The sequence below is a fragment of the Ambystoma mexicanum genome, chromosome 6p (genome assembly GCF_040938575.1).
Source record: "Ambystoma mexicanum isolate Mex_15411 chromosome 6p, UKY_AmexF1_1, whole genome shotgun sequence".
NCBI lineage: Eukaryota > Metazoa > Chordata > Amphibia > Caudata > Ambystomatidae > Ambystoma > Ambystoma mexicanum.
This window is the reverse complement of record NC_090935.1, coordinates 372,702,882-372,720,474: the sequence shown is the minus strand read 5'-3', so window position 1 is coordinate 372,720,474 and position 17,593 is coordinate 372,702,882. Positions and strand designations below refer to the sequence as shown.

Sequence of the window (17,593 nt, the reverse complement as noted above, 5' to 3'; positions counted from 1 at the left end):
CCCCGTTAGGAAAGATTTCCATTTTATCTGTAATTTTCCCTCCAGTTGTGTACCCCCCCCAAACATTTTGCTGCTGTTTAACACCGTAGTCTGATTTTTACCAGGGGATCCCACCACTCCTCTGGGCTTTTTGCTCACTTTTAATGGGGAAACAGACATCCCTTAAGACAGTCATTACTGGGAGACTTTGTTTCCCTTAGTCCTTTCAAAGGTTGCAACTTTTCTGCAACGTGTAACAAGTGTACAGATGTACCTTCCAGTACAGTACACTTGCATCTTAGTCATTTTCAAAGGCCCTAGATACTCTCTAAGGATTTTTTGGGAGATGAGCAGATGTCACGGACAGGGCTGGTGGCAGTTTATATTGTCATGTATTTTTAACCCTTTCCTGCCAGGTAAGCCGCGGTTACCGCGTTTGGCACGAATAGGTGGTCTGGCTTCAAAATGGCCATGACATGAGGTTTTTTGTCCTGTCCTTTGGCCATCTTGCCCCTTTGCCTTTCCCAGATTGAGCCGACACGGGTCAGTCCTTATTTGGGCATGCATTCTCTCGCAAAATGCCAAGCTTTCGCTGGTTTATGCATGTCTTGTGTGTCTGCCTCCAGGATGTGGGCTGGGCTGTCTGTCCCCAATACACATCCTTGTTGCCAGAGAGTCTGGAGTGCTGTGAATTGCTGGGACCACTGTGGTCCATGATTCATCCACGTATGGTGTGCCTCTATGTGAGCAGATGTCCCATTGGGTCCTCTTCGTTTTGGCGCAAAGAAGATTCTGGGTAAGAGAAGCCACCAAACACCCATACCATGTCGATCTCCGGGGTTCTCACTGAATGAAGGATAGGATCCAAGTATCCTGCAGCTAAGAAGCATAGTCGAGGAACCGCTGGTGACCCGTTGGAAGGTTTGGCACTCTGAGCCCGCTGTCGTCCCGGGGGACCTCTCTGCATCTTGTTGTCCTAGAAGGTCTGCAAAGACGCTTTGACCGATTGGAATAATGGGACCAACTATACTCAGCACCATCATCAAACCCTGCAAGTAAGCCTACTCGGAAGTGTCCCTGGGCCAACCAGTGGGCGGACCAGCTTATGCAGGACCTTTGCTCTGTCTCCAGGAGGCCCTTGAAACTTGGTATATCGCTAGCTCTGTGTTCACGACACCCTCACACCGAATTTCGTACACTTGGTGTTGCCAGGTCTGAAGTGAGACGAGTGCGCCAGAAATGGAGCATACGCGGTTACCGTGTCGCCCAGCCATGGTGACAATCTTTGCAGGTGTGCTGCATTTGTGCCCCTTTTGCCCATGAAGACTGCTGCAGTGAAACTGGCCTGATCCATCCACCAGGAGCAGCAAAATCGCTGCTGTCCTGTTTGGGAATCATCGCTGTAATTTTGTTGCTGAAAGCCGCGGAGCCGCCAAATTGCTGCACTTGAACCTGCAACTGAAGTGGACTTGACTGCCGAAATTTGGTCCGGAGTGCGCCAGCGGTCGGTGAGTAATCGCAGCCCTAGCCGGTGGCCCCTAGCGCCTCCATCCATTTTTACGCAAGAGTGGCCCCTGAGGGCTTCTCTCCTTTCCACTGCTAGTGCGAACTTGCAAACTATTCCCAACTCTTGGAATCGACTCTGCCCCCAAGTGGAGACCCTCCTCGAATAGTGGGATCCTATTCTTCATTGCCTCACCCACCTTCCTGAGTTATTACAGACCCTTGAAGAGACCCCATTTTGCCCATTTGAACTACCTCGTGCGCTTGCATTGCATGTACATTTGAGAATTAGGCTCCACTCTTCTTAGGGATTGGACTGCCTCCTAGATAGGAGTGTGTTGGATGCAGAAAGGACTAAAGACTATTTGCACTGCCCGTTTCCTTCCCCTTTTAGATTGTGGACCCATTTCGTGCATTAACCCTTTAGACTCCATTGGTCGTGTATATATGTATTTAGATAGGATTGTGTTGGCTTGATAATATTACTGTGATTTGATTTGTGTTGAAACTCAAAGGCCTTGAAATAAATGTATATGTATTAATATATCTACACCTGACTGAGAGTGATTTGTAAGTTTCCTTTACCCTCGTGTGCTCATTGAGGGCCTTCGGTCGCCCTCACCCCTCCCTTGACCGCCGCCAAGCTACCTTGATTGGTCTGGTTTGTCCAGAAGGTTACTCTGTTCCAAGAAACTAGGCTGGCCCCCTGAACCTCTGCCCACCAGGTCAGAGTTCAGAAATCAATCTTAACAGCCCTTTACGGGTCTGCTCCGTCCACCTCCTAGAGGTTGTGCTACCTTTTGCCAGATTCCAGTCACGACCTGGACCTGCACCACAACACTGGGATGAAGAACTCCCGTTGTCGGCCTTTTGCTTTTGGGGGCGGACTTCTCTCGGCTTTCCCCACGGTATCCCCTGCATCTCCTTAGAACACATCTGCTGGATTGTTAGTCGTGCTGGTCTGCGAGTCTCTCCTCCCCCCCAATTAGGCTCTCCTGCATTAAACCACTCCTAGGGGGATTATTGGGTAGCGGCCTCATCTCCCTAGCCTCAAGAAAAGCGAAGTGACGACACCTAATGAATCGTCGCGTGTAATTCTTGTTCTGAACTAGTCAAAATGGAACTATTAAAATGTTGCACAAGTCTTTTATAATCAAAAAACACCACTCTTTATGATGAGTTTTCCCTATTTCTGGGATCTACCGCATTTAAATAAAACAGCTTTTAAAATCGTAAACCCGAGCTGTGCGTCAGATTATTGTATTATTTATCCCTCTGGCATATGTCTGTTCTATTTACTGTCATTACCTTTTCTCGTAGGAAGATCAGGCCTGTGCCACCTGCTTAATCCTTGCTTGTTCAATCGCTGCATGTGACAGTGAAGTGTCGGCTTGGGCTACACGGGCATTTTTCAGGTATGTATCATCCCATTAAATGTATCTATTGAAAGACCATACCCAAAATTGTAGTTGAAATATAATTTGTATAGCACAGTGAAGTGCATAATTCATTAGAAGTGTTGCTTTGTGTAACATGATGCATCTTTACTCAATGTTCTTACTTCAAATAGCTGTGGATTACCAATTAAACAGACATTAATTTCTAGGAGGATGAAGAGGAATGAGCTTTGCGACAGTCCTTTAATGTTGGTATCAATTTTGTTAATAAAAATGAATGCTAATGAGCCGTCTAAAAAACAAAACATTACATTTTACAACTGTTTTGGAAATTGTACTTTGCTTTCTGCAATCAAATTTCATGAAGGGAGAGTAAATCCTGCATTCATTTATGGTCTTGAAATCCACCACCTTATTTTTGATCTAGACGGCTTTGTATGGAAGAATGTATTGGCACCTGGGGCGAGGGAGCTAGCCAATAAGGTTACTTGGATTGTGGGCTGAATTGAAAGATTCAAGCTCGCATTCCAAGCAACTTGATGGCAGCTCTACCCCAACCTCACCTTCCCTTGATCACTGTTTCCTCCCCACTGCTTTTGTCACCCTCCTACCCCACTCAACGTATAGTTTTTGTGGCGGCTCAACTGACACCGCTTCTCCAGCCTCTGGGGCTGCCATGGAAATGGAAGAGTGGCTCCGCTTGGAGTCTGTCACAACCTCTATTGCACTTACTCCCATCCATCTGAAGACACAACCCCATACACAAGTTCTCAGAGTCCCTCATTGGGATATTGGGTTTCCCTGACACCTCCCCAACACCAGGGAAGCCAGTTGGACCAGAGCATGGCACTCTTGGATCCAATCACAATCACAACTAAACATGGAGGGGAAATGATCCAACAGGGTACTAGGAGCTGCACTCTAGTTTCTGCATAGTCCCTGGGTGTGGCTGGCCATTTAAGCCACAACCAGGCATTGATCCACGCTTCGCGTTACTCTGCCATCTGGCAGCGGAACGCTCACCGCGATCTTCCGATGGGGACTTCTGCTCCATGAATTCCAGCCGCCGTGCCCACTCGCCTGGGAGAAAGCAGCCCCTCGCTAGTGCAGCAGAGCTCCGGATCTACCTACCTGTTTCTTGTCCCGCATCGGCACGGCTTCTCCTCCGCAATCGGCTGCTGAAGTCATCGGGTACGCAGCCCCTCCACGGCATACAGATTCCACAGCCAGTCACGCTCGTCCTGGAACCCTGCGCCTTTGAAACCTGCGAAGGGAAAAAGAATAGCACAGTGGACATCAGCAAAGTTGAAAGGCACGTTTAACAGTGTGTACAACATACGGCAAAGGCAAAGACCGAATGGAAGGCAAGAGAAGAAGGAAAAGCACAAAGGTGCCCAACAAGGCAACGGACACTAGTTAACAGTGCGTGCACAACAAGGCAAAGGCAGTAAAGAAAGAAAAGTACGAAGCTTGCCAGCAAACACAATGGGCACTAGCAAACTAGAAAAAGAAACCTAGCAACACGAAGATAAAGGAAACAAGCCAGCAAGCAGGCAAGGACATTGATCAACAGAGAGCAATCCAAAAGCCCAGCAGAACTTTCCAAGACACAGCAGGTCTGGGCTGGACCACTCATCAGTGAAGCAACTGGTGATTGAACAAGTGCGCCCCTGCTAAAGACTGAAAGCAGGATGATGAGCCAACCTTCTTATTACTTAAAGGAATGGTTCGGTCAAACTTTTTTATTGCCCCTACGGGTCGGCCATGTGTTTTTAAGCCTAAGTCGCTCGATTTTAGAAAAATTTCCTATGGACCTTACCCGAGTTTTCGTCCATTACGCACGCGAAAACAGGCACCAGGGAGCTGCCATTTTGTGATAGGACTCGCCGCATCGCCTTGGCTGACCTGCTTTTGCTGCACTAAATCATATCCTCCGCCCCTGAGCCTGACATTATCAAAACATTCATATTCCCCGCCTCTCTCTGTGACGTTTCTGTGCTGCGTAGGCAAACACGCCCAGTCGTTTTCTACGCGACTTCACACAGAACCCGGAAACCAACACAGATCAGCTCACAACACAGCGCGCCACAATTCGAATATGAAACTGTACTTTAAAATCAAACAGCAATACGGTAAATTTGGTAAAGTACATTTATTGGACATTAAATGTTTATAGAATATTCAGCAATTGCCATATGAACTCCGAAAGTCATTTATTTTCTTTTATCTCTATCCGCAAATCCGTAAAATGTTATCGTGAGTCACGCGCTGTTCCTTTATGGTACACAGGGTGTTGGTTTTCGTTCAAAGAAGCACTTTTGTTGCACGTTGAACCGCAAGGCTGTTCCATCAAGTAGGCATTAGGCCAGCGTAAAGGTTGATATGATGTTTCAAGCCGCTAGTACCGCGTAAGGTCATATGGGCCCTTGGCGATCATCCCATAAGATCATCAGAATGGTGCAGTTGTTTACATTAACTGCGGCTGAAGAAACCGTCTGCCGGTGTCTGAAACTGGTGGCAGTGGCAAAATGGAAGTATATACCTGTTTTGAAAACAAAATTTATAATTGGTCTCGCCAGCTGATTTTTATTAATATTATTAATTTTATTTATTACGGCCGAGCTGAAACTATTTGCTTTCAAGGATAGTGCAATGGAGTATGTTCGGCTCTAAAATCAATGCGAAAACTAACGAAATAAATCGATTTTAGTACACAATGAGAAACGACTTTTTGTCTACATGCTTGTGGAATGTGGACCTGCATGCCCATGTGCCCGCTACAAGGACGATCCCACAAACGTTTTCAAAGCACTTCATTCATTCATTTATTCATGCATCCATTCATTCTTCATTCCGGTATAAAAGCGTCTAAAGAGTTACTTACATTATATTTGCAATTTCCATTGTGTCTCTGCGTAATGCAGTCCGTAAATCCCACTGTGCTCTTGACAATGATTTTTCGTATACTGAACTAACATGAAACTCGGTCTAGTTTAAGAATGTTCTGCCTTGCCGTCTCTTACGTTATTGCGCCCCCCACCCCCTTCAAATGAAGTTCTTTCGGCATGGTCCCTGTCTCTCAAGGTCAAAAAACAATAGAACCTTATACTGCCAGTGCGAGTTGTGGGCCTCTTCAGGGCGCGAGCTGAAAATCAAAGCCGCTGACCTTCACTAGAAATGAGGAAACATTCTTTCTTTGCAACATTCCGTATTAAAGCCATCTGTGAGAACTAGAAGTTTCGAATCCATCTATGTACTGCGCCTCAATGTGCAAATGCAAACTGGCTTCTCTCCCATCTGCAACGGCTCGCTTGGCGCGTTCTAAGGCCCCCAATTTTGTCTTCGTTGTATGCGCGCTTTGAAGCCCCAAAGAACCATAACTATTGAGACTTTACATTTTTTGGGGAAGGTCAGGGAAAGTATAAAGTACCCGAGGAGTTGAGTTGAAAGTGAGATTTATTGTTTGTTTTATTATTTGCAATACGCAAGCCTCCCCTCGGTTAACAGTGCCCAGCATTTATAAGAGATTGCGAAAATTAGTTACATCAACAAAAATACATACATACACATATAGACGAGGTCAGCAATATGATGTGAATAGAGAGAGAATTCAAAAATGACACCCAGGTAGTTCGGCACCCAGGATGGTGAAGGTAGGGGTTAGGGTTAGCATACTTTGTATGCATACTGTACAATAAAATTTATTTACAAAAAGACAATCGTATTACAATTTATTTAAACCGGGATTTGTACTTCACAACCAGCTCTCCTTTGGGTGGACATGGCACAGTGGCAATGTTGGGTGGCAATGGATCAGTGCTCTGCACAGGATCATTCAAAATTCCATATCTGTGCTTCTCTAATACAGCAACAATAAGGCTTTTGAGAAAGTAGAACTCCATTTCCTCATAGACTGGTTTGATCACCCATTGCTTACTTCTTTTTGAAAAGGCCTTAGTGTAGCGAGGCATCCTTACCTTACCCTTAGTCCTAGATTGTTCACGGTTGAGATTCTCATTATGGGCCAAGACGGCAAGTAGAGTCCTATGTCTCATGCCATGTATGCTGAAATGCAAGCGCTTTGGCCTGTACTTTAGGCACATATTGTGGAACACCTCCAAACCTCCAGTGTGACAGAATTCTGTCAGTCCCCTTAAATCTCTTGATAGTTTTATCGAAAACAATCTTCTCAATGACTTTGTGTGTCGGTGAAGATGGATTCAACCACTTCTTCTTCCGCGCCTCCACTGGGGATAAAGGGCCATGTTCACATTGGTGGAAATGTAGGTTTTCTGACAAGCGGTGCACGTTGTTACAGTGGTGCATCATTGACCGCCATTTTTAAAGTAGTATTTCCACTGACCCTTCACAAGTTTTGGAGCTCCACCAAAGATGGTTGCTGATAGACTGGGACCACTTTGAAATACTTTCCAAACCTTTTTTTTTTTCCCTGCAGCCGAGATTTTCTTATTGATTGATTTAGCAAGATGCCATACGTCAAATTGATGTTTAATATGTGGGAACTGCTCTCTCATTGTCTTGGCAATTGAAACGTGTCTGTCCGTGGCTATGAGGTCGATGTGCATTCCGATTGCAGATATTCCACTGATTTTATAAATCCTATTTTCTCTATGGCCACTGAGGATGTACATTGTGTTACCTGCACGACCACCAAACTCACAATTTTCTTACTATCCATGTCCTGAAAGTGGTAGGTGCAGTACTTGGCAGAAAATCCAGGGCTGTCGCACTGTCCATCGCCGGCTAGCCTGAATCGTTTGCCTTTGAATGTACTTGCTAGAGACAATTGTTAAATTTTCCAAGCATCACTTATGGCTGGAAACAGATAATCATGTTGGTATTTGTAGTACTGCGTTTTTGAAATGAAATGGAGTCCCACAAACTGAAAGAAAGACTTTAACTTTCTAAAACTGGAGCCACTAAAAAGTGATGCAGCTACACACAGTAGATAGCCTGCTGGCAGTTCCCCAGCATCGGTTGTGCAGACTATGAGAATGTATGATGTAATCTACAGGCGGCATGTATTGTGACGTTACTGCCTTGTTTTTGACGAGTCACATGAATCAATGGCTTCTCACATACTTTCCTTCTGATGGAATGCCCACATTTCAGCATACTTATAATATCCATCAAACAACTGTCGAATACTATGCATTTGTCCTCTTTCATTAGACTGTCATCCTGCGTCAAAGTTGTTTCGGCCTGTGACGTTGAGGACATATCACCACATTTGAAATAAATATCGCTGCTATCAAGTTCTGATGCGTCAGTGAATGCTGCTGCTGGTTCATTCTCTGTCATTTCAACATCTGCTACTTCAACATTGATGGGAGAACACAATAATGTCGACAGCTTTTTTGGTGGCGATTTTTTGGCGGGTGTAGATTGTGTAAATTGATCTGTGACTACTTCAGAGCTATTTTCAATGCATCCAGTATCATGTTGTTGCGGTGGTGCGGTCGTTCTATAGCAATGGTCCAATACAACTTTGCTGGATTCTCCGGACACATTAATTTCATTTTCTGTACATTGGACATAAGCATCCCCAGTCTCAACACACCGCGTCTGAATTAATAGTTCATCCATAGCCTCCATAGTGTAAATGGTCTGGCAAGCAACATCTCTCATTCGCTTCACTGTCTGTGTATGTATAGTTCGTAGACCCACGGGTAACTAGAGGACATATTGGAAAAGGGATTTTCAGTTTAAACACAAGATAAAGTATGGTACAATTGACTTTAAAAAAACATAAAATAGTCCCCAAAAAATTTCTAAAGTTATGAACTGTTTGTAACTAACCTTATTTTTGTTTCTTTTCTTTGCAACTTTTTTGACTCGACCTTCAACATCTGCACGCTGTTGCTCCGATACGTATCCGCATGTCTCCCCTTCCTCTTGCGCTGCAACGACTATATTTTCTGTATCCACATAGACAGCACAGAATGAGGCTCCATCGACTCCCTGAAACATAGTATTTTCATTACTGTGTATCAAAATATTGTTAGCATAAAACGCACGTGAGGACGAACACACATGTACATCTCAATAGCCAAACACGATTTACACATTGTGTGGAACAATCAAACGACAAGTATTCGAGCTCTGATGACCTAGTTCGATGGAGCTGTCAGTATCCATACCTCTGGCTCTGCATGCACTGCCACGAATGATTGTATTGAAGAGGAGGCATCAGCAACTCCCTGAAACACAGTACTTGCGTTAGTATGGTTTTCAATATCGTAAACATAACACACACTTGGGGTCGACGGCACAGGTACATATAAAGAGATAACCACAAATGTTGCATTGTCTAAAAGAATTAAGGAATATTTAAAAATGATCAGATTTAATCGACTTATTTCTCTGATTTCTTTACATCTGCATCATCTAAATGGGATCTTGTGATTGTAGTGGAAGCTCCATCATCTCCCTGAAACACCGTACTTGCGTTAATAGGGAAGAAAGTATAGCAAATGGAATCACGTTATATGATCACGCTCGAAGGAGCAGTCAGTATCCATACCTCATGCTGCTGAAGAATATCTAGGGCTGTTGTCAATGTGGTGCGCACTTCCAAAAGCTGGTGCGCCGATTCGTATCCGCATGGTCTCACTTCCACCGGAATTACTTGAATGTCAGGCTCTGCATCAAGTGTGTGGGTTGACGATTCAACAACTGCCTGAAACATAGTATTTGCATTAGTAAGGATTACAATATTGAAAACACAACACACGCTTGGGGTCGACCGCACAGGTACATATCAACGGCTAACCACAAATGAAACATGATGTAGAACAATCAAACGACAAGTGTTCCAGTCCTGAGGATCACAGTCAGTTGAGCTGTCAGTATCCATACCTCGGGCTGCTGAAGAACATCTAGGGCTGTTTTCAATGTGGTGGACGCTTCAGCATCTCCCTGAAAGACAGTACTTGCATTAGTATGGATAACACTAATTCTCCAGCATGGGGTCTGGCATGGATTCACATGTTCATGAATATTCCCCGTTGTCAGGCTGGGAATCCTCGGTAAAGAAAAAATCAGTATCAGTTTTGTTTCTGATCTGTCTTTCGTAGTAGTAACCAATCACTGATCTCTGCGTCATACTGACCACAGCCAATGACTGCCATCTCCCTAAGCCCCGCCTCTGGCAGCCATCTTCACATTTTTACCGCACGTTCAAGTGTTGGGAGTCCTCGTGCTTAACTCGAGCTTTTACTTCGTGTTTCGCGCTTTTTCAGCTGAATTTTCACATTTTCTCGGTTAATCGAGCCTCAAGCTCCACCGTTTCTACTCCCGTTAACGGGTACCCGTTGCAGGATTTTCCTACGCCCCTCAAGGGTGAAGATTTCGTCGAATCAACCTCTTGGAGGATTCCAGAAGATTTGCGGCCTACTTCGAGATGGCCCAGTTCGTCACCCGGAGCCAAGCTGTTTCGCAGCTGCCCTGGATGCGGGCTGCAGAATGTGTTTAAGGAGGACGAACATTCGCGATGCCTCTACTGTCTTCATGGGGACAAGACTCATGTAGAGATGGACTGCCAGTTCTGCAATTACTTGTCGGAGAGGACCATGAGGGACCCTCGATCTCATCTCGCCAGCTGGTTGGAGAAGTGCTCGACGGGTGAGCAGAAGAAAGGGTCCGAGCGGGCTTCTAAGTCCTGTGCGGGCGCCCCGGCGACGGGGGCCCAACACCAGGCCAAGCGCCGCGAGTCCGCTGGCTCCGGGAGCGCCGAAAGGTCGGGCTCTTCGGTCGCCAGGCAGGGCGCACCTTCCCCTGCACCGTCAACCACGAGCCAGCGCTCCGGTTCGGGGAAGAGGAAGTCCGAGACCCCGGGTAAGGTTCGGGAGAAGCCCCGTCCGATCTCGGGAGAGGGGGAGCGAGGCATCGCCCCTCCCCCTAAGGAGAAGGCCCAGGGCGCACCTAAGGTGGTGAAGGCCCCTACCCAGCAGGCAAAGGCCTCTATCGAGGCGATCGCGGCGACTCTGGCCAAGCCGGCAGAGACCCCGCCAGTGGAGACTGCCTCCGGGACTAGAGTTTCCCTGCCGCCAAGGAGGGAATCCTCTTTTCAGCCCATCGTCATGGCCCCCATGATGCAACAAGGGGGGGGGCACGGTAGCCTCCTCGAACTCGGAGTCAGCCTCGGAGGGGAACTGACCGAGGTCGCGAGGAATCTCGAAGTACAATTCGAGAAGGTTCGGTCCCGCAAGGAAGATACTCGGGAGATAACCGAGGAAGATGGCGAGGAAGAGCAGCCTTCCCTTCCGGCGCAGCCGGAACCTAGACCTCAGGATAGCTCGGCGGCCATTTTGTTTGCGATCCAGTCCTTATGCTCTGAGATAAGGACGAGATTACCACGGCCCAGGCCGGAGGACCCGCAACCTGGCCGGTCGGGAAGTCCTCAGAACAAACGACGGAGGACCCAACCCTCTCCTCCGCTCGCCCCCGTAAGGCCTGCAGTTCCCTCCTCATCCTCCCACGAGTCGGGAGATGAGGGTGCGATGGGCTCGACGACGGGTTCTGAGGGCGACGACGACGGAACGGGTCTCCCGTCTCTCGTCGCACGGGCATCTCCGCCCGACGAGATTGGCTCATTCCACGCCATGATCGCCAGGGCGTCCGAATTGTTCCAGCTCTGCCCGGAGGAGCAGAAAAAGGAAGGTTTCCTCTATCAGCGCCGAGAGGCCAAGAGGAAGACTGTCATCGCGGTGCCTCTAATCGATGACATCTGGGAGGAGGGCCTGTCGGTACTCAAGAACCCCTCCACGGCACCAGCCAAACGGGACCGGTACGAGAAGAAGTACCGGGTCCCCGAGACCGCTCCCCTGTGCCTCAGGGCCCAGCCAATGCCAGACTCGGTCGTCGCGAAGAAGAAAGCGCCGTGGTCAGGAGCCTCAACGTCGAATTCCCCTCCGGACGGCGAGGGAAAGAAGTTGGACGCCATGGGGCGACGGGTCATTTCGTCGGCGGCGACGACGATCAAAGCGGCCGATGCCCTGGCGATCGTGGCCCGTTACGACAGGGAGCTCTGTTTTAAACTGGCACCCATATTGGACTTCCTACCGGACGACAAGAGGTCGATGGCCCTGGAAATACTTCAAGAAGGCGAGGTGGCGTCGGACCACGCCATAACGGTGGCAACCGATATTCCAATACCGGGTTCCGCCAGCTGGGCAACAGTTTGCCTACGACGACGGGGTTGGCTCCAGGCGACCGACTTCCGTCAGGACGTCCAGACCAGGGTGTTGGACATGCCGTTCGACGGCAGCAACTTGTTCGGGAAGGCGGTGGACGAATCCCTCCAAGCCATAAAGATGGACACGGAGACGGCCCGCGCCCTAGGAGCCCTTCAGCAACGACGGCCCTTTCGGAGCTCCGGAGGCAGACAGGGGGCCTCCAAGGGATCCAGCGGTGGCTCGTCGTCCTACCGCCAGGCGGCACACTCCTCGTCTCAGGAGGCCTACAAGGGTCGCGGCAAGCAGGGAGCACCTCACCGCTGTCGGCAAGGTGTCCAGGGCGGCAAGGCCACCTCCTCCAAGCAGGACTGAACCGGCCGTGGCCTCTGGCCCCCACCGAAGCACCCCGGTGGGAGGCCGGCTGACGAAGTTCGTCGGCGTGTGGAAGTCCATCTCCACCGATCGTTGGGTGCTGGATACCCTGACAAGAGGACACTCTATCGAATTCCTGAAGAAGTGCCCTCACATTCCACCTGTAGCCAGGAAGGAAAATCACGTCCCGCAACTGCTGTTGGAAGTATGGGCGATGCTCAGGAAAGGCGCCATCGAGCCCGTCCCGAAGAGGCTCCGGGGCTCCGGGGCTCCGGGGTGTACTCAAGGTACTTCCTCGTCAGGAAGAAGACGGGCGGCTGGCGCCCCATCCTGGACCTTCGTTGTTTGAACAAATACATCAGGTCACAAAAGTTCAGGATGGTCACCCTCCAGCATGTGCTGGGACAGCTGGAGGAAGGCGACTTTCTATCGTCGCTGGACCTGGAGGATGCATACTTCCACGTTCCCATCCTCAGAAGTCACCGAAAGTTCCTCAGGTTCGTCGTCGAGGGACGCCACTACCAATTCAGAGCACTGCCGTTCGGATTGAAGTCCGCCCCCAGGGTCTTTACCAAGTGCCTAGCACCTGTGGCGTCGCGGCTGCGCCTGCAGGGGATTCACATCTACCCCTACCTGGACGACTGGCTCATCCGCTCAAGGACGAGGGAACTCGCCGTTGAACTCACTGCGAGGACTGTCCAGCTACTCACAGACCTGGGATTCGCCATAAATTACCCAAAGTCCCACCTGGTGCCGTCGCAGGTGGCCCTGTTTCTGGGAGCGAAGCTCGATACAGTGAGGTGCCTGGCGGCACCGTCGGAAGAACGGACGAAGACCATTCTGGGCAAAGTGCAGCGCCTGCTAGCCACGGACGTGGCCAGGGTGAGGTCCATCAAGTCCCTCCTGGGGATGATGTCCTCTTGCATCTACCTGGTGCGCCTATGCAGACTACGGATGCGCCCTCTTCAAGAATTTCTCGACGCCCGTTGGACGCAGGCGACGGGCACCTTCGAAGACCGGGTCCCCCTCAACGAGGTGTTCCGGCGGGCGATTCAGTGGTGGGGCGTTCGAGCGCACCTCACGGCGGGCAAGGACTTTCAGACGCCGGCGTACCAGGAGACGGTGACGACGGACGCTTCCCTGGAAGGTTGGGGCGCCCACACCGGAGATCTCCACGCAAGAGGCCTCTGGCTCCCAGAGGAGAAGCTCCTGCACATCAACATCCTGGAACTCCGAGCCGTGTTCTGGCCTCTCAAATCGTTCCTCCCGTCGCTCAAGGGCAAGGTGGTGCGGATCTTCACGGACAACACCACGAAAATGTTTTACATACGGAAGCAAGGAGGTACCAGATCCCCAGCCCTATCCAAGGAGGCACAGGATTTGTGGCACTGGGCGGTCGCCCTGGGGATGTTCCTGGTTCCCTTCCACCTGGCAGGAGAAAGAAACACCATCGCCGACTCGCTCAGCAGGGTGCTGCGCGCCTGTCACGAGTGGGAGCTGCGCCAGGATCAGGTGGATCAACTCTTCCGACGATGGGGCAAACCCCAAATTGACCTGCTCGCAACAGTGACGAACTCGAAGTGCCAGAGGTTCGCCAGCAGGTTTCCCCCAGCCGAGAAGCATGGGCGATGCGTTCTCGTTCCCCTGGGACGGCCTATACCTGTATGCGTTCCCTCCGTTGCCGTTGCTGCTTCGACTCATCAACCAGCTCAAGAGGTCCCGGTGCAGGATGATCCTCGAGGCAGATCTGGTTCCCGGACCTTTTGGACTTGTCAACGTACCCATCCATCAAGCTGTCGGCAGACGCGGATCTTCTCTCCAGAGAAGGAGGCGCCATCTTCCACCACGACCCGGCGTCACTGAACCTGCAGGCTTGGCTCCTGCAACGCTAGAGTTTGGAGGGTACGATATACCGGCCAACTGCAGAGAGGTTCTTGCAAAGGCCAGGGCATCCTCGACTCTCAAATGCTACGGTCACAAGTGGAAGAGGTTCTCTATCTGGTGCCGAGCACAGAAGATCATCCTCCTACGGATTACGGCCCCTCAGGTGCTGCCGTACCTGCTATCGCTGGCAAAGGCTGGGCTAGCCCATGCCTCCATTAAGATTCATCTGGCGGCGATCTCCAGATATACCAGAACCACAGGACGGACGTCCCTGTGGTCCCATCGACTGGTGAAAGAGTTTATGAACGGACTGTTCCGGTCGTTCCCGCCAGTGAAGGCCCCGTCCCCGGTGTTGGAACTTAACGTGGTGCTTACTAGGCTCATGGGGCCCCCATTCGAGCCGATGGACTCCGCACCGATGAAGTTTGTGTCATGGAAGACTGCATTCCTGGTGGCCATTACCTCCGCACGACGAGTGGGAGAGATCCAGGCCCTATCCTGCAAAGCACCGTACTTGACTTTCCATGCCTCGAGGGTGGTGCTTAGGACGCACCCCTCCTTTGTGCCCAAGGTGCCGTCTGACTTCCATCTTAACGAGCCCCTGGTGTTACCTGTTTTCTTCCCGTCTCCTTCGTCGTCGGCCGAGAGGACTTTGCACTCGCTGGATGTGGCTAGAGCGCTGAAGTTCTACGTGGACTGCACGAAGAGTTTTCGGAGGACATCACAGCTGTTTGTGAACTTTGGACCTGTGAATCAAGGGAAGGCTCTCTCGAAGTCTTCTATTTCCAGATGGCTCTCCGGCTGCATCATGCACTGCCACCGGTTGGCTAACCGACCGCTGCCAGGCCCTCCGAGAGCCCATTCGACCAGAGCGATCGCTGCTACTACGGCGTTCCTATCTGGTGTGCCCCTGCTGGACATCTGCAGGGCTGCTACGTGGAGGTCGACGCACACCTTCACGAGATTCTACTGCGTCAATCGGGATTCCAGGGAGGAGTCAAGGGTCGGCCAAGCAGTGCTGCGCAACCTGTTCGCTTAAGGTGAGCCTGGTGAGGAGGCAAGAGATGCTTAATGTTGAGTTGTTGTATTGCTTAATGTTGAGCCTTTGCCACCTCCCGTGGTTGTGCATGCGTGTACTGCTATGTATTCTTATATTCATGAGCATGTGAATCCATGCCAGACCCCATGCTGGAGAAGGAACAAGTTACTTACCTGTAACTGTTGTTCTCCAGCATGGGTCTGGCATGGATTCACATGCGAACCCTCCCGCCTACCCCTCTGCGGCTCTTCACTTGGTCATACTGCCACTTCACGTGCTACCAAATCTGAAGATGGCTGCCAGAGGCGGGGCTTAGGGAGATGGCAGTCATTGGCTGTGGTCAGTATGACGCAGAGATCAGTGATTGGTTACTACTACGAAAGACAGATCAGAAACGAAACTGACAATGAGTTTTTCTTTACCGAGGATTCCCAGCCTGACGACGGGGAATATTCATGAGCATGTGAATCCATGCCAGACCCATGCTGGAGAACAACAGTTACAGGTAAGTAACTTGTTCCTTATAACTGAAAACAAACACCAGGGGACGACAACTAAGGTGTATATCAATTGGAAAGCACTAACCAAACAATTGGTAAAATAATCACACGATACATACAAACTATTACTTGACATGCATAAAACAAGGGTGTATCGGAATAGCCAAGTATGATTACCTGGTACGCACTAGAAGTGGTTTATTAACTGCGAGCACGTGACGGAAGTAGAATGTTCTTGCTTCAGATTCAAGGGATAGTCAAGAAGTAGTAAAGGTAAATTGTTTGATAATGAAATGCCAATATTTAAAATTGCCATGTAAGGAGACAGAATACTTGAGTAATGCGCAATATAGCACAGTTCCCTGTGCCCATATATAGATTTCGTTTGTGGGTTATGAAATCTAAAAATAATATATTGATAAATGTCATTATTCAAAAAGCTATACACTCATATCTATGTCGAAAGTATTACAAATTGGAAACACCTAAAATATCAATGAATCCATTCGGCTACCTACACACTACCGCAAGGCCTAAAGCTAAAAACGGACACTTGACTCACCAGTGGCGGATTGTGGACGAATAGCGTGGGAATAGCGTTTGCGAGCAATTATCGTGTCGATCGCCGTTTGTTCTTCTTTGTTACCCAAGATGTGGTGTACATGTTCGAGGGAATGTGCCGGCTGCAGATGCGGTATCAATCACCCCTCTTGTCCTCAAAGACTTGTTGGACTCTACTTTCCAGCTCATCCAGTGGACATCCGCAATGTCTGACCCATTCTCTTATTCGATCAACAGTTTTCAGGAACACATGCATTGTAGTGCCTTCAGATTTAGCATGGGTCTTCGAAGGGCAATCGCTAATCGAACAGGCAGGCATTGTTGAAAAATCTGAAAAGTAAATATCAAGATTATTATAAAACCTTGATGAATAAAAATGTCATAAAGTAAATGAACCATACCATGCTCAATGCAAGGTTTGTTTTGGTCGCTGGAACTATACCAGTTCATCATGTGCGGCTTAGTATTTGCATAAGTTACAGAAATGTTTTAAATTATGTGACTAAACTCTGAACATGTGGCTCGTCCTTGGATGTTCTGTCTTGCACGAAAAGGAACCATGCTTACATTATAGACTGGACCCCCAAAGGATGCAATTCGATGACAATTGACACAGATGAAAATAAATAGATCTATTGATAGCATAACAATTGAAACTCAAGTCAATAGCAATGAGTCCTATGACCATAGCTCTATTGGGTACTGTAATAGCAAATAGATTGAAATGAAAAAATGACCGAAATATGACTAGGATACATGGCCTTACCTTGACCAACAAACAGTTGGATTCAGCAGGCCGAGCAGTATGTTGCAGGAGAACAGGTAGATGGCCACAGGTAGCACACTGACGAGTTTGCTCGAAGCGGTCACAGATAGCACGGCGACGAGCAGATTAGCATAGATCTCAGTGCTTCTCAGGTAGAAGGTTCAGGAGTTGACTTGCAAAGCACAAAGATGTTCTCATGAGACATATCAAGTGGTTTATAAAGTATTAGAAACAGGGGTGTGTTTGTGAATGAATGACGTGTGTATGTCGTGGTATTAAGTTTATTGCAGGGGGGCGGCCTGCCTCAGGGGAGGCCTGCCTGGAGACACGGGATCTGAGGAGGCCATGTGAGCGATGGCCCCTGGGCGTGGGATACCTTTTGAAGTGTACATGCT

General features: G+C 49.1%; 1 protein-coding gene across 1 annotated transcript in view; it reads left to right on the top strand.

The window, feature by feature from the left end:
• The window catches only part of NUP155 (nucleoporin 155), a 1,628,423-nt gene that overhangs the window by 449,941 nt on the left and 1,160,889 nt on the right, over positions 1-17,593 (top strand). The window contains exon 15 of the mRNA XM_069627148.1: positions 2,803-2,897. Coding sequence (XP_069483249.1) covers positions 2,803-2,897 — 95 coding nt within the window. The remainder of the gene's footprint in view (positions 1-2,802; positions 2,898-17,593) is intronic.